This window comes from Camarhynchus parvulus, chromosome 10, assembly GCF_901933205.1.
Source record: "Camarhynchus parvulus chromosome 10, STF_HiC, whole genome shotgun sequence".
Classification (NCBI taxonomy): domain Eukaryota; kingdom Metazoa; phylum Chordata; class Aves; order Passeriformes; family Thraupidae; genus Camarhynchus; species Camarhynchus parvulus.
In genome coordinates, this window is record NC_044580.1 from 1486271 (window position 1) to 1513332 (window position 27062).

At 40.6% G+C, this 27062-nt stretch overlaps 1 protein-coding gene across 1 annotated transcript; it reads left to right on the top strand.

Annotated features, from left to right (window-relative positions):
- The first annotated feature begins 2592 nt into the window (after nucleotides 1-2592).
- On the top strand, nucleotides 2593-27062 carry RAB8B (RAB8B, member RAS oncogene family). The gene is made up of 8 exons (XM_030955120.1): nucleotides 2593-2793; nucleotides 18302-18362; nucleotides 19397-19457; nucleotides 20827-20904; nucleotides 21296-21385; nucleotides 22199-22264; nucleotides 24335-24385; nucleotides 24859-27062. Exons 1-8 carry the CDS (start codon nucleotides 2670-2672, stop codon nucleotides 24949-24951), a joined length of 624 nt encoding a protein of 207 aa, XP_030810980.1. The 5' UTR covers nucleotides 2593-2669; the 3' UTR covers nucleotides 24952-27062.

Genomic DNA, 27062 nt, shown 5'->3' on the forward strand with positions numbered 1-27062 from the left:
AGGGAGGTGACAGTGTTATTATCCCTGGAAGAGTCCAGAAAAGGACTGGAGATGGCACTTTGTGCTTTGGCTTAGTTGACAAGGTGGTATTTGGTCAAGGATTGGACTCAATTATCTCAGAGCTCTTTTCAAACCTTAATGATTCTGTGATTCTATTCAGGCAAAATGGTAGGGTAGTAAGTTAGGGATTGTAAATGGTTTTTTAATTCTGCTTTTTTGAAATGTCCAAAACAGAATCAGACTGTTACAGTCCCATCTGTTTTTACATAGTGACAAATTGTAAACTATAGTTTCAAATCTGTTCTATTTCCTACATGTTCAGTGTTCTCCTCAGAGTTCTCCCATGCCAGAAAAGAAAAGAATTGTTGATCTATTTGACTGTAATGCAATATAAACCAAATGTTAACTTTTCCAATTTGGTGCAATAACAGAGTTCCAGGGTTTTCATGGAACAGGTATCATAGAGGTGTGGCTATTGAACCTTAACAGCTTTGATAGTACTCCTCAAAGTTTTACTAACATATTACAAGCTATACAATTGAACAATTAGAGGGTTTTTTTTTCATATTCTGGAAAATAAAAAATGCAACTTAATTTTTATATCTTGTTTTTAAGTCCATGGTTAAATAAACATCTGTCCCTTGAATGTGGCAAACTGGCACTTTTCCAAATCAGAACAGAACGCACCATCGCAAAGCACCAGTGTAATTGAAGAGGGAAGTAATTTGCATTATTTTTCTATAAAAATAGTCTTGAGTAACAGATGGCGATCACAAACATATTGCTCCAGAGACATATGAAAGCCTACGTGTTCCATCAAACTCAAGAGTGAATATTAACCCCCAAATTCTCTCTTCAATGCTGAAATGTGTTTGTGTAGTCATCTTCAGCATGGCCATAATTACAGTACACAGCAACTCGTGTCTCTGAAAGTAGAGCTACAGGAAAATATTTCAGAGACTTTTTCATTTGCAGTTTCCTATAATCCAATTATTCATGTTAGACTGCAGTAATTAACCAATTTGGTCTGACTGCTTCAGTGCCAGGTTGCCATTATAATTGATAAACTCAATTATTGTAATAAGTAGTGTGACAACTCATTTTAACATTTAAAAGCTCGACTGCTAATTATACAGTATAAAAATGATCCAAGCAGCCACATTTTCAAATTCTGGCCTGAACTAGGCAGAGGTCCTCAGGTGTGTTAAAAAAAAAGAGAATTGGCAATTCCCCCCATCCTTGATTTACTGCTTTCATTCTCCTCTATCAGATGATATCCAGGTCTTCCATAGGTCTCAATCAAACAATTATAAATAAGATTTTTTTTCACTTGAATTATGATGAAGCACATAAATGTAAAGATATAAAATTAGATTTTGATCCAATTAACTGGAAATTAGATTAGCATTCATGACAAGCTCTTGCTGAATTCACCTTGTACAGAGTTTTACATCACATCTGTCAATGGATTTTTCATTACATCGGCTGGGATTACCACCAAACTGAGACCCTTAATAGGGAAAATCTGGATTATTTATAACTAGAAGGAGAATACCTTTTGCTTTTTCAAGGAGTATCATGGCTGAAGGTACTTGTTTGGAGTAATTCCTCAGTGCACAAATACAGCAGTAGCCAGGGATTAGACTGGCTTGGTCCTATTTCACCCCATCAAATTGTTGTTTAATGTCACGAGGTGATTTTTTTGTGTGCTTGCAAGAGACTAACCATGTATGGAAGAGCTTTAATATTCAAAAGGAATTTTGTTTGATTCTCTATAGAGCTCAGCATAAATATTTGCCAAGTTAACACACATACAAGGAAAAAAAACCAACCCAAAAGTGAGAAAGGACCCTACAGTATGCTGGGTTATAACTAATAGAAACCTTAATGAATGATTTGGAGAAAACTTTTTTCTGTTTTTGCTAAGAGGGAACTGTTCTAGTGATTTATAGTGTTAGAGTGTTCTGTTTATAGCTTGTCTGAAGGCTACAATTTTTAGATTAAATTAAAGCAGTAAGTCCTTGTTGTCATTTTGAAGTGTTTTGTAGTGCTATTTATTTTTATAGTGCCTTGTGACATCCTGTGGGGAATACACTATGATGAATACATAATGAGGCTGCCTCACACCAAGAGATTATTAGTGGAAAAAAGATGGGGGAAAGCGTTTCAACTGCTCTAGAGTAGATCTCTTGTTGTAGCACACCCCGTTTGCAGTGTTACGTGAGACAGCATGACAATTATTTTGTGTTGTGCGCACAAGTTTCTTTGGGAGTTGACATGCCCAGGGCAACATGTAAACTTCTGGGGTCACAGGCAAGACTCACTCATTGGCGACGTGAGGGAATGATGCCATTATTTAACTTGAACATGACTATATGACCCTGCTTACAACTCCCGCTATGTTCCAGGGGGAACTGAGCCCCGTGGGATGGTCCGGAGCCGCCCCGGGTGGGGGCCGGGCCCGCGGACCACAGCCCCCGTCAGGCCCGGCGGTTCCGGCCGTGACGCGCCGCGGCACCGCCTCCCTCCCTCCCTCCCTCCGCCCGGCCCTGCTTCCCTTCCCTTCCTTCCCTTCCCCTCCCCTCCCTTCCCTCCCGCCGGAGTCCCGCCCTCCTTCCGTCCCGCGTTCGCCCCCTCCTGCTGCGGCGGCGAGCCGAGCCCAGGCGAAGATGGCGAAGACTTACGACTATCTGTTCAAGCTGCTGCTGATCGGGGACTCGGGCGTGGGCAAGACCTGCCTGCTCTTCCGCTTCAGCGAGGACGCCTTCAACACCACGTTCATCTCCACCATCGGTGAGGGGCGCGCCCGCGGCCGGCGCCGCCATCCCGGCGGCAGAGGGGTCCTGCCGGGGCCGAGCGGGGACGGAGGGAGGGAAGGGCCGGGGGCACCGCCCGTGTCGGGGCCGCGCTCGGGCCGCGCCGGGCCCCGTGCGGGACCGGGGGCAGCGCTAGCGCTCGGGCGGGATTGTCCGGCGGGGGAAGGTGCCGCGGCCCTGGCGGGGCCCGCAGGGTGCGATCCGCTCCTGCAGCGGCCCCGGCGCCTGCCGTGCCCGCCGCAGCAACAGTTGGGCCGGGCCGGGCCGTGCTGCCGCCGCTGTGGTGCCGTGCGTGGAGCCCGCAGCCCCTCCCCGGGGCGCCGGGAGCCCTCAGACCCTGGCCGGGAGCCCGCAGCCCCTTCCCGGGGCGGTCGGAGCCCCTTGCCGAGCCCTCAGCGCTGCCGGCCTCGGGTGGAACCAGGGCTTGTTTGGGCTCTCCCGGTGTGGGGCGTCTCGTGTTTCGGTGCAGATGTTCAGAAAGTGGGGAAGGGTTGCTGGAGCTGCCTGTGGCCCGTGCCGAGCTGCGTGGTGGCAGTGACTGAACGCTCTGGGCAGGTGGTTCGGCTCTCAGTTCTCCCCTCCACACTCATCATGTATATGTGTACTCACGGTTCGGGGATTTGGAGTAGTTGCATTCGAGCTCCTCAGTCGGCTATAGAAGCCCCTTAGCGACTGGGTGGAGGAACCTCCTCTGCAAATGTTGAGTTTTGTCCTAAATTTGGTTGTGAAAAAGGGTTTGTTTCTAAGCTTCACTAACCTTTTTTAATGGCAGTGAAGTGTGATATATCCAAACAGGTGGTTGTGACTTATATTTTTGTAAGATTTTTCAGTTTTAAAATAGTCTGCTGAAATAAACATAAGCAAAAATTTCAAGGCCTTCACTGAGATAGAATTGAAACTACAGTGTGGCATGACTTGAGATTTATGTTCGGCTACTTGTAGCTGAGGTCGCTTTTAAAGTGAAGTACACTGTTGTGGGGATGAAGGGAAAGGTGCAGTGGAGGTTACTAGTATTTAGGAGGGCAAAACTAATGCTGACTTTAAAAAAATAACACTAAGAGAATGAGTAGACTCTCTTGAAAAGAAATTGCTCTAAAGATAAGGTGAAATAGTGTGTAACTTGTTTTATGTTACCCTAATGACCTGTCCTTTTCAGACATTTTATTGTGCAAAACTTGGTGCATAAGGAAGAAACAATCCTTATTTAGGCACTTGTGATTGACTAAATTAGGTGTGGCATCATTTATAATGCTTTTAGAACAGTTTTTCTGCATTTTTCTGGCACATTTCTCTCTGCAATCATTTTCAAAATGCTGGGTCAGTAACACCAGCTGATTAAGGCCTGAGTGATTTTGCCTGCAGAGGTATTATTCTGTACCTGTGGTAGAATAAAAGGCTTAATAAACATTAATAAATGCTGTATCATTAAAAAAAATAGCCTACTTTAATACTGTGCTGCTTCTTTATACTTCTAAAGAGATAGCTAACAGAAATGGGTGTGCCTGTCTTCCAACCATTTTCTTGATGTTTCTTGAACTACTCAGCCCCTTGATAGATTTTTTTTTTCCCTCACTGATTCACTTTGAAGTCTTGAGGACTGTGAATATGCTCTTGTTTTTTCTTACCTTATTCAGTAAATATAGGATTTGCTCTCATTTCCTTCCTTTATATTTGTTTGTGCAAGGGCCTTGTTTGCAAAACAAGTCAGCCTGAAGAAACTTATTAATAACTGAGGCCCACTTTTAATTCCATAGGTAATAGTTGTGATTCCACAGTTACATATTCCTTCTTGTAGCTCTGGTCCCCTTTTATTTTTTAGCAAAGAACCTCCAAGCAGGAAAGTTGACAGTCAGGAAATAGTGAAACTGTTCCTAAAAGTGCTGACGTATGCTTGAATAAAAAGACTTGGAGCTTTTTCAGTCTTTGTTGAGGATTGTGTGTGTTGCTTGTAGGTCTGTCATGTGGCTGTAATCTGTTGTTGAAGATGTGTTCCTGTGCCCTTTCTCTGTTCTCAGTACTAGTTGATTTTACAGTCATAACTGCTCCATCTGATGAGCTTGGGGGAATTCCATTTTTAACAATTCTGCTTTTTTTCCATGACTGATAAGTCATAGTTAACCATGCTGTGGAGGGAGGCACAGGGATGCTTCTCCCAAACAGGCCACTTCAAATTTAAGGTGCCCAGATGAGCATTTCTCATTAAATCCACAGAGTTTTCCTGGAGAATGAGCTGCCAGGCTCTTTGGTGTGTATGTTCTCCAAGAAGTGGACCCTGCAGTAGGATGGTACTTAGGATGTGTGTTCAGTTAAGAGTGATGTGTGATATTATGGGCCCTCAGTTCTCTGGTGTGTCTCTCCTAACAAGACCAGACTTGGTTTTACTGTAAAAGTCTAAGAAGGTGTATGTTTGAGATGTGTTGACATCAAATTTTATTGTTTAATCTTATGTACTTACATGCTGTTTGTGAGATGAGTAATTTAGATTTTATTTTTTTAATTATGGTGGGGTTAAATTTTTGCCAGTTTAAACTTTTTTCTTAGATTTTTGGTCCAGAAGTTAAAACACTCTCTGTTGCCATGATGCAAGGGCCCACATCATATCCAAGTACCAGATAACTTCCTTATAACTTGTCACTCCTATTGTGCTTTAGTAGTTTAACCAGGGTTAAACTACAGCACTCCAGTTACCAAAACAATGGAAACGCTTTCCAAAAGGAAAAAAATAAAGTAGGAGGGAGATATGGAAATGCTGTTTTATTATAGAATAATTGCTTTATTTCCCTTCAATGCTCATATTATAGAAACAAGTCAGTAATGAATTGTAGTTACTTTGTCATTGTGCATGGTATATTCGTGTTATACTTCACAGATCCTCTTCTGTTTTGCTGTCATGCAAAACGTGCCTGTAAGGCTACAGCATCCATGTGGAGTGCTTGGAGCTTAGGAAATGCTCCTTTGACTTTTCTCCTCGAGACTTTGCTCATGCTCATACTCAACACTGGACTGGTTCAGACAGCAGGGACTTCCAGCCTGGTGTCCTGTGGCCAGCAGTTGCATAAGAAATGTGATAAAAGTGCAATGCATATGTATTTATAATTCATCAGACTTCTTTTATTCTTGTTGATGCAAGAACCTTCATGTCTTGGTCTTCACTACCTGGCATTACTAATACCTTCAGCAGACTTTGCTACCCATTATGAGAAGTGAACCAGTGACCTTTGGATTATTCAAAGCCACGTATTTTCACTCTGTAAAAGCACAGGTTGGCCTTAAGCAACTTTAGACGTGACAGGTCCTTGTCCTTCAGCAGGTTGTAGTTTTTTATACCGGGCTCTGTAGCTCTGTTAGAATTTCTGAAAGTGCTGGCAAGGCATAATGCTGCTGTGGTCCCTAGAGAGGATCAGCTTTTCACTGTGAACATGGGATCAAACTTTTTTTTTACAACAGGAGTGTGTTACGTAAGGTTGTGTTATTTAGTTTGCTTTCTGGGTGGAAACTTCTGCTTTTGCACATTACATGGAAAGTAAAATGCAGTTGAGTCAGCTCATTTTCATACTTAACAACTCCTAAAGCAAAACCTATCTTGGAATATCTCATGTGCATTTTGCTAGTAGTTTCAGTGCAATACACAAGAATCAGAAGCATTAATTTAGCAGTTTCTAAGTATCTTAACTTGCTGTTCAAGTAGTGCTGTCTGGTAAAACTGGATTTGGTTTATCATTTGAAATAATAAGGTTTATTTTTTGCATTCCTTTCAGCTTTTTTGTATCAGCTGCTTTCAATGAGAGCAAAGTCGAATCTTTGCAGCTGATAGCATTTCTGATTTAGTACAAAGGCTTGCTGACAGAAACAGAATTTGTCGTATTTATTTTTTTAATCCAGGATGATATCAGCATTTGGCAGGAAGTTGCTCACAAGATAGTACTGTATCTGAGAGTTGAAACCATTTGTTGATTTTACAGAAGTAACTTTTCCTTAGTCTACATCTTCCAAAATAGGACACTACTCTGGCAGGCAAGCACGAGTGTGCTGACCTTTGAACACTTCGATGAAAATCCTTTGTCAAGCAAAATTACCAGCTTCCCTTTTGCAGTGAAGTTTCTGTGTCTGTAAAGTGTAATGGAAATTGTTTTAGTGTATTCAAGTCAAATCATGCCTCATTGAGTATTTCTACTCTTCTTCTTCACAGTTACTTATTTGTACGATGGACAAGGAGTGATTGTTGCTTTCCTGGGGTTTGGGGTTTTGTTACCCGCCCTCCCATTAAGCTGCAGCATTTCCTGTCCTTAGCCAGTCCATTTCTTTTGGCCTTCTCCAGAGGGTCAGAGCTGTAGAAGAAAACACATCAATGATAGATGAGCAGGGAAGGGAGGGCAGGGAAGCATCAGGAAAGCATTGTCAGGAGTACTTTATTAATGGTCATTACTACAAACTGATCATCAGCTGGACTTTGGAGTGACTGAGGTGAGTTCACTCCCACTCAGGTGGCACAGTTACATGAATCTGCAGGGTGGAAGTTGGTGTTCCCTTGTGGGATCTGGGACTAGGGTATCTCTTTAGGACAGGGTTTACATGGAATAGGGAAAACAGTTTTGTGGAGGTAAATATGAAAGTGGAAGAACGACTCTGTTTCCAAGGTCAGTGGTGGGTGGTCAGCAAGATGATATCCTGATATTGAACAGGAAGTTGTAGCTGAAGGTATTGCAGGTTAAAAGCATTGAAGTTTGTGTGTCTTGTAACTTTAAATTTGATACTAACACCTAGCTGGTAGCAAAGGACATCTTAACTTTGATTTTCATCTGCTGGTGAGGTTGCATTACCTCACTGTATTCTGCAACAAGCCAACAATGGAGTGGAAATTATTTGGCTTTTATTAAAAATGCTGCTGCAGCTTTTGTGTTGCGTGTTTTACTCTGAAACAGTGTGACAGATGTCTGAGTGTTGATGCCTGTTCCTAATTGGCAGATGGAGGCCTGTCTTGGTTATGTGTTACTGGTTATTTGAGTGACAGGAGGGCAGTTTCGAGCTGCTTTTGTGACTTGGTTTGAATGCAAAGTTAAGAACACAGACTAACTTTGAATAAGGGTAGGAACAAATGTCTTGCTTGATGGATACAGGCTTTGAGAGAGGTATTGAAGACACAGCTTTTGTTTGGGAATTTTTAATATACTTTTTAGGATGGATTTCCTAGTCCTTCTGTAGTAGAAATACATCCTTTTAGTGGAAATACATCTTGGACTGTCTTACTTCAGAAATTAACTAACATTCATAATAATAATAAGAATAATACATGCAGTGTTTATAATGATGGTTTATTTCATGTTTTGTGGTAGAAGTTACGTGGTTTTAATTCAAAGGATATTATATTGCTTTTTATCTTTAATTGGATGTTATGGTGGCTTAAGTGTCAAGTCATCAGGCTGACTAAATATATAAAACAGCTCTGGTGCTTTTCTAATATGGATAAGCTAGGACTAATAGTAGCATCAATAAAGTTGGACTGTGTCAGGCTTTTGTACAGAGTTAGGATCACAGACTCAGGATATCCTGAGCTGGAATGAACGCAGAAGGATCTTTGAGTCCAGCTCCAGGCTGAGCAGACCAAGTGCCCTCAGCTGTTCCCCATAAGGCTTCACCTCCAGACACTTCACCATCCTCGTGGCCCTCCTTTGGACCCTCTCTCAAGCTTTCTGTCCTTTTTTTACTTTGGGACACCAAACTTGACCCAGAGGCTTTTAGTTACCAGACTTGCAACTCAAAACTTAGGTCAGTAACTTCCTGTCCCAACAGAGCTTGCAGTGGGTTGTAATTTAGTGCCTTTTAGAGGATTTTTGACCAGTAATTGCATCTAATATCAGTTTAGTCTTGTGGTTTATAGTAAACTTTGCTGTTAAATGTAAGCTATGACACTTTTGATTAGATTGTATGTAGTTAAAGACAGGTAAAGTACTGCATGTGTCAGAAGGCTTCTCTTCAACAAACAGTTGACCAAGTTTAAGACGTGTTAATTTTGCTGCCATCATGCAGACTCTTCTGCTTTGGGCACCAGAGAATAAACCCTGGTGCTGAATGTCAGTGACATCCTCTTGTGTGTATGGCAACATCAAAAAACGTGTCAAGCAGGCTGGTCACTAGTAGGAGTCTGGCCCCACATTTGGAGATTGGGAAAACCAGGCTGAGTATCAGAAATTGGGCAAAGCTGAGGTGTCTGTGAGCAGGGAACACACACACTGCTTCCCCTGCTTCCACACCTCCCAACAAAATCCTCATTTCTTCCACGTGACAGAGAGCAATAGCTTTCCTTTACTGTGTCCAGATATCTTGTCTGTGTGCTGTGACTTCTGCTGGGATTAAAGATGGAGTATCTGTGTCAACCCAGGCATGGAAAGGAGGAAAAAAAACAGTCTGGGAGAACTTTTCTGGCTTAGCAGAAGTGATGTAGAAAGGAGTACTTAGAACATGCAAAGCAGGAAAAGCAAATTAAAGCATTATTTAAAATTAATTCATTAAAAGAACTTGCATGATGTAGGAGGAGAAAACAGCAGTGCCAGAAAGAAAAGTATGACCTTTCTTAATAAGTTAGGTGGCTGTGCCTCTTTTAGTATAGGTAGTAAAAACCTTTCCAAAAAAGGCCTATTTTGTCATTCATGTAAGAAGTTAAAGCAGCCCTTCTTTCCTCATGCCCTTAACTTCCCAAACAAACCAGCAAATGACAAACCAAAACCACCCCATGCTTACTCACTCCCATGTTAAAACATGGCTTTAAAAAAGCCTTTGATGAAAATGATGTTTTGGGGCTGCTGAGAATGCTGTCTATAAAACTGACTTCAGTAACTTTAAACCTTCTGCTTTGACTTTTTGGCCTGATTTTGCTGCCTCACTGGGTACTTCCTACACTTGCTTCTAACCCAACTGAATTTCAGACTCTAACTGAAATTCCTAGATTAGATTATTTATTTTAACAAGGATAATTCCTGCTGGACGAGACATTTTGCTCTTCTTGGATCCTTTTAGACAGTGTCAGTTAAAGCCAAGAACTGTCTTGCTGATATTGTTGATATGTGCTTTTTTTGGTTCTCTGTACTTTTTCTTCCAGTGTAAGCATCTGTGCCCTCTAAAGTGAGCAGAGTGTGCATTCCTATAAAACTTCCAAAAATTTTATCACTTCTGTCTTTACATTGGTCATGTGTAATTTACACCTGCTCTAACATTACCCAATTTAAGTAGTTTTTATCTCTGGTGTTTTTGTAGCATCCCTGAACCCATCAAGGAAGTGTTTGGCAGTGTGATTTGTTGGGCTGTAGCAGTGCTCACCTGTCCATACCAAGTGTTCCTGTGGTGTTTTCCATACCTGTGTTAAATCTGCAGCTGGTGGGGTTTTTATGTGGTGCCAGTCACAGGCAGGGCTGGAATAGAAGGTACAAAGTGCATTGTTTGAACTGTGTGAGGGCATCTTATCTGTGAGCAGTCGTGGACTTGCCAGTTCTTGCTCTGCTTTGTGCCTCCTGGGACACTCAGTGTGCTCACTTTCCATGTAGCACCTCTTCTGTTTTAAACAAACCATGTCCTGGCCCCAAAACCTTTATTTCCTCACTCTGAATAACCAGTTCATGTAGAGCCCTGAAACTTTTAAGAGGCCTTTTAAAGAAGAAGTGGCATCTCCATTTCTCACTGGCCAGATGTATTGATGTACCAGGACCAAAAATTAGGGAACAAAACCAATCCTAATCTTTTTAGGCTGTTCTTGTTGTCACAGCTGAAGCTTGGTTTATGAATAATAAAAAATGAAATTTAAATCGTGGTGGCAAGGCAGTATTGATTGCATGAGTCTTTTTTAATAAGCCATTTTTTCAGTCTTTTGGATTCTTAAGACGCTAGCTTTGGACAAAGTAATTCTTTTTGTCTTTTTCCTGACAGCAATATTCAGTTAGTTATTTTGGTTAAAGACATAACTTTTTTTTTCCTGTTCTTGGGGGTTCTACTTTGGGGTCAGGGATTTTTTATGCTTTTTTTTTTTGGTCTTACCTATTAATTTATGCTTTTGATAAGGATCAATCACATGTCATCTTGTATTAAGCACTGGACTTCTGGAAGAGGAATCAAATTTCTGTATTCATAAGCCACCTTCTAGATGGGGAAATCTGCTGTTCTTACCCATTAGAGCATGTGGCAGAGATTTTCATGTTTGCTGCTCTCCAGTTGCAAGTTGGCTTGAAAGGAATATGTCCTCTAAGCAACTAAGTTAATGCATTCCTCTTAGACACAGGCAGTCTATAAATAATCCTTAAAATAAACAAACTTTGCTGTCTGTATCAATAGTACAATTTTAATCTATTTAAAAATTGTTTTAGATGAAACTGAGTTACCATCAAGTGTAGCTTATCTTACATTCAGAATAGAGTGAGAGGTAGACTGCAAGTTAATTCCTGTGCACTTTCATGGTATCTAGATTGTAAGCTCTAAAATACATTCTGCAGGGCCTCAGCCCTTTTAAAGCTGGGCTCTTGTGACAGTTGATCATTTCACTCATGTCAAGTAGTACTAAGTTTCTAGTGTTATGTTTTGTAGTCTTGAATTTTCTGTTGAGTATTTTTGGTGTTTACAATCATGCATTTCAAAGGTTGCTCAAAGCAGTCTGCAAGTTGAATTCAAAACACTGAAAAGAGAATTTTAGTGTTCAGGATGTTGCAGTGTCCGCAGTGAAGCACTGCAGTGCACAGTTGTGGTGGCAGAACTCACAGGAGCACTGGTGTGAGCAAGTGCTGAAGAGCACTGGATTCACATCTTAGTGTGCTAATCAGATCTCACAGTGGGCTGGTGAGCTGTAAAAAACATGGACATTTCAAATGTTGGTCTAATTCTGTTGGTCAGAAATTGTATTCTGAATCCCTTGTTCTCTTTTAAGTAGAAAGTGGCTTATGTGAAGAAAGGCAGCTTAGGGTGGCACTTGTGCCGTAGCTGAGGGGACATGTGCTGCAGGAAGTGGCAGTGTGCTGGCACCTGAGCTGATCTTGCTCATCAGCCTCAAGGCCTTAGGAGCAGGAAACATGCACATGGCATCCCCGTTTCTTTATTAATTTACCTCCTGTAGCCATTTGTATAAATTTGTTTTGCCAGTATTAAGCATTGGACTTGTGAAAGAAGAATCAATTTTTTGTATTCATAAGCCACCTTCTAGATGGGGAAATCTGCTGTTCTTACCCATTAGAGCATGTGGCAAAGATTTATTTCATGTTGTAGAAAGCTGCACATCCTGCAGACCTGAGGGAAAGAAGAGCCTAAACTAAACTTTCTAAGTTTCTAGCTTTCTAAACATTCAGAGCCTTTCTGTATTGATAACTTCCAAGGTGCAAGACAGTGGAACACTGGGTTTGGGTTCTTGGTGGGGGTGAGGAGTCAGATGAGGAAAGGCCAGTTCACCTGAAGGAGCCTATTCAGCCCACTCAGGGTTACCAGTGTGTTGTGGGTTCTTGTGGGCTGCCCAGAAAGAATGCAATTCACTGTGTCCCTTTAAGTTGTGAAAGAGTAACAAGAAGTGGTTGCGCTTGTGTTTAATTCTAAAATAATTCACTTTACGACTTTTGAGAAAATGTTGACCTTTACTCTGGTGGGGTGTTTCATGTTAGTCTGCTGTATTTCTGAATGGGTGCAATAATAAACTACTGCCTCTTTAATTTACATACTGATACAAGAAATTGCTGAGATCATCTGAAAATTCTTTGCAGATGTTACTTGGGACTAAGGCTAAACGTTCAAGTTCAAAATGGTCAGACTTTGTTCTTTTGTATGAGGCTGTATGACACACTGGTATGTTGCAAGGGTTCTCTGTCCTGCCCTTTACAGTAATCTTGACTCCTACTTTGTCATTTTTTATTTTACTATAATTATTGTAGGAGTATTAATTTAAAAGCAACTTTCTGAAGCTTCATTTATCTACCTTTGTAAATTGAGACAGTACACTGATGTAGCACAAGAAAATGTTCTCTTGAAAACCACATTAAAAAAATAATTGTGTTTTTAATCCAAACCCTGCAGTAGCTCCTGCTGAGAACAACAAAAAAAGGACTAATCTCTGGGTAAGCTTGTGGGGAAAATCTGTGGGAACAAATTGATGTCCCTTAGCTGTTGGATAGATATGAAAAGAACAAGTTTGTGGAGAACGGATCTGTCCATGGAAGGTGTGTTCAGGTGTGTCCTCACCCAGCTCTGTGCGACCAGTGCTTGGTCCCTGCTGTGTGTCACCTGTGTGGCACAGGTGTGTGACAGGGCCCCTCAGAGGGCTGGAAATGCCCTGGCAGCAGGGGATGCTGGAGGAGCTGCTGTGTCTCAGGCTGAGGCTGCTGCTGGGGCTCTCCCTTGCAGGGTGAGCAGGGCTGCAGCACAGGAGCACTGCTTGCTGCTTCCCTGCTCTTCTGTGCAGCTGCAGCCACTGGCTGCCCACAAATGCACAGCCTAGAGGGAGAAGTATGTCCTGAGTAATCCTCTCCCAGGATTCAACAATCTGAGGGTGAAGTATATTGATTTTCAGTTATGTGCCTCTTCTCACTTCCTTTTTTTTTTTTTTTTTTGAAGGTAAATTACAAATCTACTTGCTTGGTTCAAAGTTACTTTTAATTCACTTAACCCAAGTGACTGCAGGAAATGTTTTCCTTTCTTTTTGTGTATCTTAAGACTCTTACATGTCCTGCGGTGAAGAATTCCTAAGGAGTTCTCTTTTCCCAGCTCAGCCCATTGAAAAAAATCAAAACCCCACAACCTCATGTATAAACCAAACAGGCTAGAAAGGACCAATGCTGTGAAGCTGGAGCAAGCCTAGCTTGAGATTTGATGCATAAACTCCAATTTTTCCCGTGCTGACTTGCTCAGAATTTGTACCTTGTCTTTGTGGTCTATGTCCAGTGGTGGTGAGTGCCACTAAGTTCTGTTTATTGTGGAATCCCATTTAAAAAAAAAGTTTTTTATTTCCATTTCATTCTTCTATTCTTACTTCAAAGGAGTAAAGTAAGATTTAGACAAATAGGAAGACAGCTTCTTTAAGAGGGTGAGGCTTTTATTATATGCAGGTCATGCAAAACAGTTCCCTTTTTGTTTTAATAAACTCTGGCGCATCTTTTATGTTCTTTGATAGATGGGACTAAAATAAGATTTTTCTAGCAAGCTAATCTGATATTCATGTTTTCACGGTGTCTTTGCCAATTTTTGTGTTCACTGACTTCTTAAAATGTCTTTGGCTTATATATTAAATAAAAGCAAAAGGTAAACAAATTAAAATGCTAGTACATTGAACACTTAAAGTATGGATTTGTCAGAGATGGAGCAATACTCTGCTGGGCTATCAGAGTCTGATGTTTATTTACGTCCTGGATGGTGCTGATTTCCTGTCCGATTTCTTGCTACAGCTGCACACATAAGGTCCTCCTGCTGCAAACTAGTGTTGAGCCACATGAAAAATTAACTTAAAATGCTGCTGAATTGGGTAATAAAGGTAAAGGTCAAGAATTCTAATATTTGCCCACCGGTGGCAGGATTTTTTGTTTCAGTTTCATTTTTTTACACTAATTTGTATAAATTACTTTTGTGTCTGCATTTTACTGCTCATAGAAAACATTCAGGAACTTGACCCTTCCAGAAGCATTTTGCTGAGCAGACTGAAGTCTCCCTAAAGAAACCTTTACCTTCAGGAATTATTTTCTGGTACAGTTGGAACAGCTTCCTGGCTCCAACCAGAATACTTTGGTTTGGTTTCTTTGCTTTCTTTGTGCTGTAGCATTTTCTGCAACAGCAATTTTGTTGAAAAGAACAAACGAGACAATCTGTCCAGGCAGTGGTGCTGTGTAGGGGAAAGTTGTAGTGGAGACCTAGCTGGAACAGATACTGTAGCATGAAAAACATGAGATATTGGCTCTGATGGCTACAGGGTTAAAATCAGGGTGAGGGGAGAACAAAAGAGTAACAGTGATGCCCTGAGAGTGAGCTACTGTTTTAAAAACTAAAGTAACAAAATGAACTTTTCCAGCCTCCCCGCTTAGTTTGTCCTTCCATTCCTGTAAGGGTGCGTCAGGCTGGTTTGTTGAGGTTCGTGGTAGAAAACCACTGGTACCAGAGCTGGAAAAGGAACTGCTCCTGTGTGCTGCTGGGCACTCCTGGATGTTTACTACTGTAGTGTTGTGAGCTCTTTCTAATATTTCCCTGTGTCTCTTGAAAATTATTGCATGGCAGCTTAATTATGGGTAAAATCTGCCCACGTGGGCTGGAATAAGGAGAAACAGCTGAGAAGCAGAGTAGGAGAAGAGGGAATGGCAGAAGAGCTTTGGGATATGAGGTGGACATGACTTCTTGGCTTAAACCAGAAGAGGCCAGGTGAGGCCAGGCCCCCTGGCCTGTGGCATGTGCCTGAGTGTCACTGACCAGGCTTGCTCTGAATTTTATCAGCTGTGCAGAGCAGGGCAAGGTGGACACAGCAGCACAGAGCTGCTAGGGGTTTCTGTGAGAGCCTTTGTGTGGCACTAAGGATGCTGCCCAGTGTGCTCCTAGGCAGGGTTTTGCTGGAAGCTATGGAAGCAAACACCCTCAGTAAAGTGAGGAGAGAGGATACACCCCTGGCCTGTAGTTAGCAAAGATCTGGAAAGGATTTTGAAGAACAATAAACCCTCAGCTGCTTTTACCCCATGCTGCAAGGGAAACGCAAGTAATTACAGCCCTAACTAATGTGCAGTTCAGATTGCACATTCTGGGTTCTATCCTTGCAGAATGCAGGTTTGTGATTCCTGCAACAAATGTTTCTGTATAGTTCTGATCTAATGTGTACTGACATGCTGGTGTGTCAGACTTCCATGTGACAACTCCACTTCAGCAGTTAATTATCCTGTTAGCATCTGCACTCTTAAGCATTAATCTGGGTCTGTGTTTTCTAAAAGCTTCTAAAACTTAACTTCAGATGGACATCCAGGTGTTTCTGGGCTTTTGCTCCCTACTGGAAGAACAGCATTTCATGTTGCATTTTAAAACTGCAAACCGTGTGATCCTTTGCAATCAAACTTTAATTCACTGACTCATCTTCATTTGGCCTAAGTAACTTTTCAAACTTTTGTATCCCAGTGTATGACTGTGCAGAAGAAGAATGGATTAACAACAGAAATCTGCTGTCAAGAGTTAGTGTTGCAATCTCTAGTCGTGGAGTGTTTTCCATGGTGTAATTTGGAGGTAGCTGCAAGCAGGTCGTGGTTTGTGCTTTGCCATGCAAGAGCACTTGGACGGAAGTGGCAGCACATGTCACCAGGCTTGCTCTGAATGTGTGTAGCTCACCACTTCCTCATGCTGCAGTGAAAGAGCAAAAGAAGCATCAGTTTCTAGTTCATTTGAACCTCCAAAATGTTACAGTTGCAGAGGTACTTACAGCCTTTCCCTTTATATTCTTTTAGCTTTGAAATGAATCTTTGAGAATTTGGGTGAAGTTCATACTAGAAATCTTAAGTTCTGAGAAGATAGTTTTTTGTGCAGGTCCTGACTTTTAGAAGGAGTGGTTGTATAAATAATTTCAGTGCTGCAAGGGAAATGAGTAACCACGAGAAACCAGTCTGTGCAGGAGCTGGATTGGTGCAGATGGGAAGCTTGTGCTGAGTCCTTCTCAGAAAGCCACCCCTGCAGGATCACTCACTGCTGTGTCTCAGCTCCAGCAGCTCACACTGCAGGCACAATTCTCTTTCTGAATCTAGTTTTCCTCATAGCTGCTTCCCAAAGCTTCAGGCCTAGACACAAATGAACTTTTAGAACTGATTTAATTTGCTGTTGCCACAATAAAATGCTCTTTCCAGAGAAATCCATATTTGTGCTTTATAACCTTTGAGGCCAAAACAAAATCTATGCAGGGCAAAGGTTATTTGTTTTCAGACCTGAATACAATTTTCTATGATTTCAGCAGCTGTGATTGCACCTAGTTAGGAAAAAAATCTTTACAACAAGGGAGGCAATATCCTCTGTTATGGAAATGGAAACACTTGCCAAACTTGTGTTACGTAGGATAGGGATTTTTTGAAAGTGCATATAATTCTCATGTCATTTTTAGAAGAGTGTGAATTAATGAAAGTCTCTTTTTTCCTACCATTGAATCTTGGGAAATTGCAATTGTACTAGTAATCGTAGCATTTTAATTAATGCAATTAATTTCATATGCTGCTTAAGTGCTGATGTGATATTTTTGCTCATAATTTGTATTCTAACTAATGAGCTGAGCTACATATCCATGGCACATAAAGTGGCCAAAACCTGTTATTTTCACTATATTAAAATAGTAATATTGTATGTGAGAAGAATGAAATTCAAATAACTAATGAACATCCATATTTCATATTCATTTTCTCCTGTGGTGTAGTAAAAACTCCCATAGCTTCCTGTTTAGTGTCTGGATGAATTCTTAAAGCTAGAAGCAGCATTTTTCCAATTAAGATACTTTTGATAATTGTAAATTAAATTACATTTTAAGAAAGTTTATTTAATTTTTTCTAACTTACCCCCATCTTTTACAAACTACAACTAAGTATCAAGCAACTATTTAAGATGCAGTGAAGAACAAGTGGGCCATTTGTTTCCAAACCAATTAATCTGGGGGATACTGTCACAAGATTGAAAAATCTGGCAGTCATGTAGTAGTGGGGCTTGAGCAGTCTCAGTTTGACCTGTGTTGTAATACAGATTTAGAGATCCAAAAGTTAAAGTAGTTAGGATTAAGGGACTAGTCTGTTTGGAAATCCATTTCACCCCTCTAAACCTTAAAAAACATTATTAAACCCTTTTGAATTAATTTTTTCAATCTTTTTTTAAAAACCTATGGCTTAAAATCTGAAATTTATTTTCAAAATCAGTCTGAGAACTGATGGGTACCATGTGGAAGTATAAAGGGGAAAAGGAGAGAAGTGTTTTCTTGATGCTTTTTGGAGCTTCCTAGAGAATCTTAATTGTTCCCAAATGAGTGTTCTTGAAAATGGAGTCTTATAACTCCTGTGTTGTATTACCATTTACTGTGATGTCTGATTAGGTTGCATCAAACATCAGTTTTCAAAGTAGATGCTGGCTTTGAAAAGGAACTGAGGGGTCACAGGATGGATTTCTGACTCTGAGCCAGAAGTACCAGGGAATTGACTCAAACTGCGGGGACTGGTCAGATCTTCAGTTGAAATACACATTCATACCAGTGACCTTATTGGTGTGAAGTGGAAGATCTGGAGATCAAGTCTTCCTCTAATGATCTTAACTAACTAGTACTGAGTCTGAGCTTGGCCTGCTTTCATTGTGCAGAATAATTTATCCTTGCCATGTTGGATGCAGCTGAAAACTTCGTGTATTTTCAGCACTTCCAAGTGTGTGGAAGAAATGGCAGCTTCAGAATGGTTCTTTTGACTAAGTTTGCTCTTACCAAATTGCCAAAAGGAAACTGAACACTTCTTTTCATTAACTGCAAAACTTAGGAGTATCTCTTTCTCTGGCAGGAATCGACTTTAAAATCAGAACAATAGAATTAGATGGAAAGAAAATCAAGCTACAAATATGGTAAGTATTCCAAAGTAATTCAGGTTTTCAATAACTTGAATTCAGTTTGAGAAAGAATACTTCAAAGCTTTTGAACTTCAATGTACCAGAAGTTTTATACCTTTTATTAATTGACTGTTCATAAGGTTTGTGCTTTCTCCTGGCTTGCCCTTGGAGTGCTTCTGCTTCAGTAGCACTGGAAATACTGCTCACATGCAAGCATTACAGCAATTTCCTAGTTTATCAAAAACTGTCCTCTTAAATGTGCCTTTAGCTTTTCCCTGTGGAGGAGAAATATTAACTCAGTAGCTGTAAGCTAAAATACACAAGCCAATAAAATGTAATCTTCTCTGGTACTTTGATACCTGGTTGTCCTCACCAAGGCCCAGGTGAGTGATAATTCCTTGCATGGTGGCTTGGTAGAAGCTGAGTCTCCTGAGCCAGACTCCTTGTGGCTAAGGAGGTGCAGTGCCACAAGTGGCTGATAAAAATGTTCTGTCTGTCATATAGGTTAAAAAAGCTGGGGTTTGTCAGGCCTTTGGGGTTCAGCTCTACTGAGGTGTGACTGGAATCACCAAATATAAAATATATCCAAACTCTTGGGTCTGCTGGGTCGCTCCCAGGCAGGTGCTGCTCTCAGGTCACCCAGGACAGAACAGCAGCACACTGAGCTGTAGGGGCTGGCCTTAGCAGCAAACTGCATGGGACACTGCACTGTCCCAAAATATTTTATTGCTGTGTGGTTTAACTTCTGTTTAAGACAGGACTTGGATGCATCAAACTTTTTATTTGTAATTACTGGAGGGCAGGCTGTGTAGTGCCGAGTTCTATTGCTTGCATGTAAACTGGAGTGGTTTTGTGCCACGTTTCTGGTGCTGCTCTAACTGCTGGTGTAAGGAGGGTACCTGGGAGTGAGGAAACTCCTGAGGGCTGAAGGAACTCGTGCAAACAGCCAAAGGTGTGTTTTTCCTAATGAACAAGTATCAATGCATTGTTATTCTTTAATAAGACATCTCATGAGTGTAAAAGAAATCCTTTTTTTCTCTGACTTGTAGGGACACAGCAGGCCAGGAGAGATTCCGCACAATCACCACAGCTTACTACAGAGGAGCCATGGTGAGTGCTCACACTTCAAAAAACCTAAACACAACTAGTGGAACTGGTTTGCTGCTCCTGAGTTTGGGTCCTGTAAGTCTTCCACTGGAGGACTGGATAATTGTGGCTTGAGATGTGGGGAATGAAGTTTGTGGTTTGGTTGGGGGTTTGCTCTCTGTTTTTCCTTTTTTTAATGTGCTGGTACTCAGTCTAGGCTTGTTTCTTGTGATGAAACTTCCAGCCCTATTGTCTTTTTTAATATAATTAAAATTTCTGCAGATTTTAATGAAATATGCTACCAAGCTTTAATCAGATAGGTTTGGGGTTTTTTAAAATGCAGTCAACTCCTTTAACACTTGAAGTGTTTAAAAAATGGATAATGAATTATTTTAATATTAAAAGTGTGTTTCACTGAATTGCTTTTCCTTCAGCCAGTAGAGAATGCTAAGTCTGGGCAAGAAATACAATGACCTGCAACACCTACTGTTATGTTTTCCTCCATTGAGAGTGACTTGAAGTCAAATAATTGACTTAGAGCCTGCACCCTTGTGGTACAACACTTGTAATGGTTCTTAATGCTGTGATTTGAGATATTTTATGTTGGGACACCTTTAATCTTGACTTGGTTATTTCTTCCTGTGCTGCTGTTTTAGGTTCTTTTTGCTTTGTATGAACAGATCTGTGACATTCATGGGCTGTGGGTCCAAATTACTCCATTGTTACAGAGCACAGGGAGAAATAATAATGGTTGTGGCACTGTGTTAGAGCTCTGCAGTGCTTAAAAAGGCTTTGGCAGTGAGCTGCTCTTCTCCCCAGTCCATGGCCAAGGACTTCTATTTGTCCTATGAGGAGTGATTGGAAAGGCCCTAGGAAATGGAGGGTGAACCCTGCAGTCTGTCCTTAATGCAGTGGCTCTGTGGTTTCCCATGCTTTGCTGAGATCCCATGGCAGATCCCATGGCAGTGTCTGTCCAGAGCTGCTGCAAGGAGCCAAAGCTCCTGGGAGAGCCCCAGGGTGAAAGCTCCTGCTGGCCCCAGCAGGTTGGAGCTGGCAGGTTTGGTATCCTGGACTGCTTGAAGCAGCTGCATTAAATGTGACTTTAACTAGAGAGTCCTGCTGGCTGCTGTAGTAGAATTTCTGAACTTGCCCTGGCTGTAGGCTAATAATTAAAAGCTTTGTATGGGTGGTGTGTTTGACCTCTAACAGTGGCAAAAAATATTAAATAGTAGTATTTTGGGTAAATTCCAAGCCGTGGCATAATGCCTTGAGAAAAGACTTACCTGTAATCCAATGGTGAATTTTTTTGGAACTATAATTAAAACTACAGCATACATCAAAAGTCAGCCAATTGTACTAGCTCATCTAACTAGATTTTCCTAACTTTATTTAGGGAATTATGCTGGTGTATGACATCACAAATGAAAAGTCTTTTGACAACATAAAAAATTGGATAAGAAACATAGAAGAGGTAAGTGCTTCATTCCATCTTATGATTTCCCTGGGACAAATGAAAATCAAGTAATTGCTCACTTCCATTGCAGTAGCCAGCAGATATGGCCATGCAGCACTTAGGAGTAAAGTGCCTTCTGTTACATTTGCAGAATAGCCAAATGCCTGTGTGCAACCTGCCACAGAGCTCATTATATATAGTACATGGGCAAATGCAATCTAGGAGTATTTATTCCAGCCTATTTTAATATTTTAATTGCTTGTTTTAAGGGTCAGCCTCTCTCAGTAATGCCTTCACATTAGATAATTTCTGTAAAATAAAATAGTCTGTTGTGGAGGAGTTTGACACACAAGTTTCTTTTCAACAATGATGCACTTTGTTCCTGAGAGATTACTTTTTCTTCTTCCAGCATGCCTCTTCAGATGTAGAAAGAATGATCTTGGGTAACAAATGTGATATGAATGAAAAAAGACAAGTCTCAAAAGAAAAAGGGGAGAAGGTAAGATTTGGTAACTCACCCTAATTAGAAGCCTGCTTCCTGTAGGATTTTAGCTTCTGGGTGTTTGATGTTTTAGGCATGTGAGAGAGCATGGGTCTCAAATCTCTTGTTTCAGAAACTTTTATATGTATAGGATGCCAGGTTTGGGGTTATTTTTTTTTTTAAATAGCACTTAACTGTCTTCAGGTTTGAATAAACTTAATGGTACTGTTGTCTTGAGGGCAAGATCCTGTCAAGAATGTTGACCTTTGCTATAGCATGAAATATTCTAGATCTCAATATGAAGTTTTCTGTCTATTTGACCACATTGTACTTAATTCATTCAAGGTGATTACTTATCCTGGTTATAAGTGCTGTTACTAAAGCTCAAGTAGTTAATTAGTTGTTCTACAGAACAAACAAGTGAGGAAGAATCCTACAAACTCTCTCATGTGCAGCTGAAGTAGTCTAGATGCTGGTAACACAGCTTATGGGATGATGGCAATTCAGTTTTCTGGTCCACAATCCATATCAAGAAAGATTCTACCTTAATATTCTTTTAGAGCCTAAATAAGTATTTTGGTGAGAAATTAATGTCCTTTTTTTTGTTTTGTTTTGACTTTATGTGAGGGTATGATGAGTTCTAATGCTTTGTCTAATTGTCTTTAATGTTCTTGCAACAGAAAATAGAAGTGAAACGTGCTTGGTTTGGTTTTTATAGTTTGTTGTAGCATGCAGCATCTATTCTATTATGAACCTGTTGTGAACCTGTGTGAAACATTACTTTTACAAAGGGACTTCAAAGCAACTGAAAAACTTTAACCTCTCTTCCAGTTAGCAATTGATTACGGAATCAAATTTTTGGAGACAAGTGCAAAATCCAGCATAAATGTGGAAGAGGTAAGAGATAGGTGCTACACTTGGGTGTTTCCTGAATTACTTCTGGGGAGGTTATGCTCCATGGCCTGCTGGGCTTTCTCACCTGACCTGGGACCTGAAACCCCCACTGTACTCCTGCGTCTGCTGCTATCATCCAAGTGTTTCTGGTTTTCTGGTAGGGCCTGGAATTGTTTTAAAAATGGGTGTTAACAGAGTGGTCCACTATTACTGTAACAAACAGTTGCCTTTGATGTCTGTGCCTAGCTATTTAAATTTCAAGTCCTTTTGCACAAAGAATAGGTTTAATTTTAGAGCAGTGCCTTGTGCAGGAAGTGAGATTCTTTACTTTCAGGGTAACATGCTACTGTGTCACAGAGGTTACTACTAAATACATGGTGTGCAGATGAGGCTGAAAATTCGTGTATTAACCTGAACACCAGGTCGTAAGCTCATGTTAGGGGAGGAAGAAGACTCACAATTCTATTTATAGATTTATAATCTGTTTTCCTGTAAATCAATTTCGTGCTAAACCCACAAGATCCCCGTGAGAGTTTAAGGAAATGGAGTGGGAAGGAAGAGTGGCCCAAGTCCAGTCTGTCTCACCATAAATCACTGGTGTCATCTCAGGGAGGGTGGGGGAGGATCTGAGCTGTGTAAGAAGTGTGGACAAAAAAATAACTCTACCAAAGGCCAGTTAAAATAAGATTTATTCATCCAGCAAGGCAGACTTCTGTTGTCCTTATACCTAATCATTTAAAAGTCTTTCTGTGGGATTTTTTTTCTTTAGAAGTCCTGCAAACACCTACTTAATTCAGCTTGTGTATCTGACAAGCTAACTAGAAACTGAAGACATTGTTGCTTTAAAATAACAAGAGGGATGTTGTGCCAGCCAGGGGTGTTTTTTTTTCTGATTGTGAGGTGATTGTTTTACAGGATAGAGTTAGAATGGACTGATCCATGCTGCACCTGCACTAGCCTGACCTGATTTTCAGTGTCATTGTGACTCTTAGAGCAGACTCTGGAAGTGGGGCCATGAGGAGTCAGTACCAGAGGGGAGACCTGAGTTCCTCTGGAGGGATGACTTGGCTCTCTCATGACGTGGCACTTTCATTTTAACCCCTGTATGTCATGATATGCACAACAGTAGTTTGTGCTTACTCCAAAATATTTGGCTCTCTGAATATTTTTTTAAATTGTCACATGAATGGTGAAGAAAGCATTAAAAAATGCAGCTGGTGTAGGCATTTGGCAATCACTAATGATTTGGTTTACTTTCCACCAAATAATTTTCTTGCAGGGAATTACACAATTGTGATGTTCTTGGGATCAGAAGTGCATTAATTTATTTGTTGTGATTTATTTACATTAAATGAGTGCCTGTCTTTGGCTATATTCCAAACACAATGAGAGGGGAAGTGTTTATACTTCTTACATTCTGGAACTGTCCTTTGATTATTAGGGTCTCCAGACAGCCTAAAGTCTTGCTTTTTCCTGCTCCTGGACAATTGCAGAGCTTTCCTGCTACAGAAGTTTCTTTGCTCCTTCATACATTGAAATCTGGGATGCTGAGATTTGCCAGAGTAATTATTCATGGGTTTTTGTCTTTAATTGAGATACTGGAAGCTTGAATAATCTTACAGATAGTCCAGAGTAAAGCTTTTGGAGGCCAGAAAGCAAGCTAACCTTAATGGGAATTCCCAGGCTTGCCCTTCTCAAGCCTCTCTGGGTTCCTGATTGTGATGCACAGTTCAGTTTTGTGGGGGAATAAAAACAGGATTAGTAAATGCAGCCTTGTCTTCAGCTGATTTTTCTTCCTCCCCCCAGAGGTATGCAGTGGGGAGGTCTGTTAATTTGCTTCAAAGATTGGCAAGATGGAGACTAAAAATAAATAGTTTTTTCTTCTAAAGCACATTTGCTGAAGTTTTAAATATACAGATATTGTACCTAGAGTGTCTTGCAACTCAAAGTGCTTCTAGTGACCTACAGAACACTGTATTGTTAATGTGTCTGGCTAGCCCAAGTTTATCATGTCCTTAATGTGTCTTGTGATTAACTCTTGTTTGTTTTTTCTTTATTTCCCCTCCTCACCAGGCGTTTTTCACACTTGCACGAGACATTATGACAAAGCTCAACAGAAAAATGGTTTGTATTTCCAATTAGCATACAAACTAGATACAGTGAGAGTACAGCTATCATAATACTGAGTAGTAGCCCTACCAAAATCTCCTGGGGATTACATTAGTTACTAGATAAAATTTGAGCAAACAGTGATTTATCGTGCTTTATTACACATCAGTGCATAACTATTCATTATTTTGCATGAACGTTAACACTGGGCAGCCTGAAACTGATGTGTTGTTCTAAAATGCAATAGTGTGATCTGTGTTTTATTATGTAGTCCCTTTTCCAGCTAATTCTTGAGACCTGGATTGTTATGTAAATGTTAATTTTTTTGCCAAGTGCTTAATGAAGTCTAGATAACTGAGGAGCTCATGTTGCATCAGATCTCTGCTCTGGTTATTGGTTTGCAAGCAGAGGAAGTGGGAAGGGAGACTAGGAAAGCTAGAGATACTATTTTCAGCATTTTATGATGTTGACACTCTTTTCTCTTTCAGAATGACAACAGTTCATCGGGGGCAGGTGGGCCAGTAAAAATAACAGAAAATCGATCTAAGAAGAGCAGCTTCTTTCGATGCACGCTACTTTGATGAACTTCTAATGATAAGACTGCAGCACACTTAGAACCTTTTCTGCTTCTTTGAAAGCACAGGGTCACAAAGCCTCAGAAATAATACCACCAAGCTGCTGCTGAGAGCTCCATTGAACGTAGACTGCGATACACAAATACCAAGTGGATTTTGCTCACTAAGCCTATTGACCTGTCAGGCTCTTCTTTCTCAGATATGGAAGCTATGAAGTGGAGACACAAATGCAAGATTTAACTTGTTTTCCTTTTTTACTTTCTGTTTTATTGCCTGTTGCAAAAGCTGCTATGTTTCTTTTAACTTTGCACATCCATATTGGCCTCTTACTGCCTGTTACAGCACAATCTTACATTTGTATTTGCACAGTTTGACTTGTAAGTAAGATTCTTAACAGATTTGTGCACAGTTTTATTTCTCTTTTTAAACAAATTTATTTTCAAGCAGAAGAGCCAGGGGAAAAATTGTCTCATTTCCATTATTTTCTATGCTGTATACTCGTGGCCATGCAGTATGGATGTTGTTGCTCTAGTGATGAGAATTACTGTAACAATTGGCATTTAACAAATTTGTCCAGATTTTGTCTCTTAGATGCACAAATCTGTTTATGCAGAAGCTGTGGCTTCTATTGTGAATGTAGTATGCTTTTCTTTCTTTACCAGACTTAGCAAAGTTGTGTTCTGAATTGCCAGTCACTGTCTGATTCACAGATGCACCTTTCAGTTATTTGAATAAACACAGTGTCTTTCCTCACCTAACTTCCCTTTGTTAGCTCAGACTGTCTGCTCCTTTTTTTGTTTCTGATGAGGAAGCACACTCTGGATTTGAAATCATCACCACAAATTGGCCTCATCACTATCACTTAAGTGGCTTGTGGAAGCTGAATGCATGAGTTTTGAGTAACCACTTTGTGGATTCACTTGTTCAGAAATGACTGCTTCTAAAGGTGACTTCCATTTCTACTCTTAATTCTAAGGATAGTTTGTTAATGTCTGTAAGCATTGGTACTGAGGAAGCCTCTCATTAGGGCTATAATGTACTCCTAGTTTGCAGTTAATGCTGAATGTGTGTCTTTGGTCTGCTCGAGCAGTTGTTTTTTCATCACAAACTGGTACAGTGACCTAGACTGTTAGAAGCAGAGGTGAAACATAGTTGCCTTTTTTTACTCAACCGAGCATTGTATAACCTAGTCTTTGTTCTACTACTTTTTTATTGTCTTCTGAAAAAATTTCCTCAATGAGCAATTAAAACAGGTGCTTTAGTTCTGTTGGTGTGCCAAACGTGGACCATTGTAAGCTTTAACTCCAAGTTTGTGTCCAGCATGTTTGCTGTCAGGGGATGGGCGTGTTCTGTCATTGTCAAAGGAAATGTCTGACATGCTTTTGCTTCACTTCTTGTCTGGAGTTGTAAACAGTGAGGTAGTTGTTAGCAGAGAACCGTTTTGTTGTGTCAGGTACTGAATTTGTCATCTCTGGGTCTGTTTGAAATAGTTTGAAAGCAAGCAGGCCAATAGCATTAGATGTAAAGCTTTTGATTTTAAAGGGTTTATCCTTAGTAGCTGGTTCCATAAAGTTTTAGGTGGTTATCAGCCTGTCCCCACACGTAGTTTAATAGAAGTAGTTCTTGTAACTAGATGGTGGATCTCATAAACTGCTGTTGCTGCACTAGAACAGAGAAACCTTCATGGCAACAAGGTTTAGTGAAAAAACAAAGCAACCCTAACTGCTCTGTTGTCTACCCTTGATGTTTTTCTTGGACAGGCTAAAGCAGTTATGTTTTCTGTATGGTTAAAAAAAGTGCTTCTATACAGAAAGTGTTGTGACACCAATTATGAATGTTGTTTATTTTCAGTAATTTACCTCTGACTTACTTGGTGTCGTAATACTTTGATTTTTATCTCAGGGGTTGTCTGCAAACCAAAACTGACATGTTCTGTGTTTGGCACTGTTTACAGAATGCTTTGTATTGTTTTTCCTGTCTTCACTGTGTGGTTAAATGTTCATTCAATATTAGTCTCCATGAACTTCCCTTTGAAAGAGCCTGTAAGTAGTAGAGTCTATGAAGTGCTTCTTGAAGCAGCAGCGAATTGGGGTATCTGCTCTGTATGGGGGAGGGTG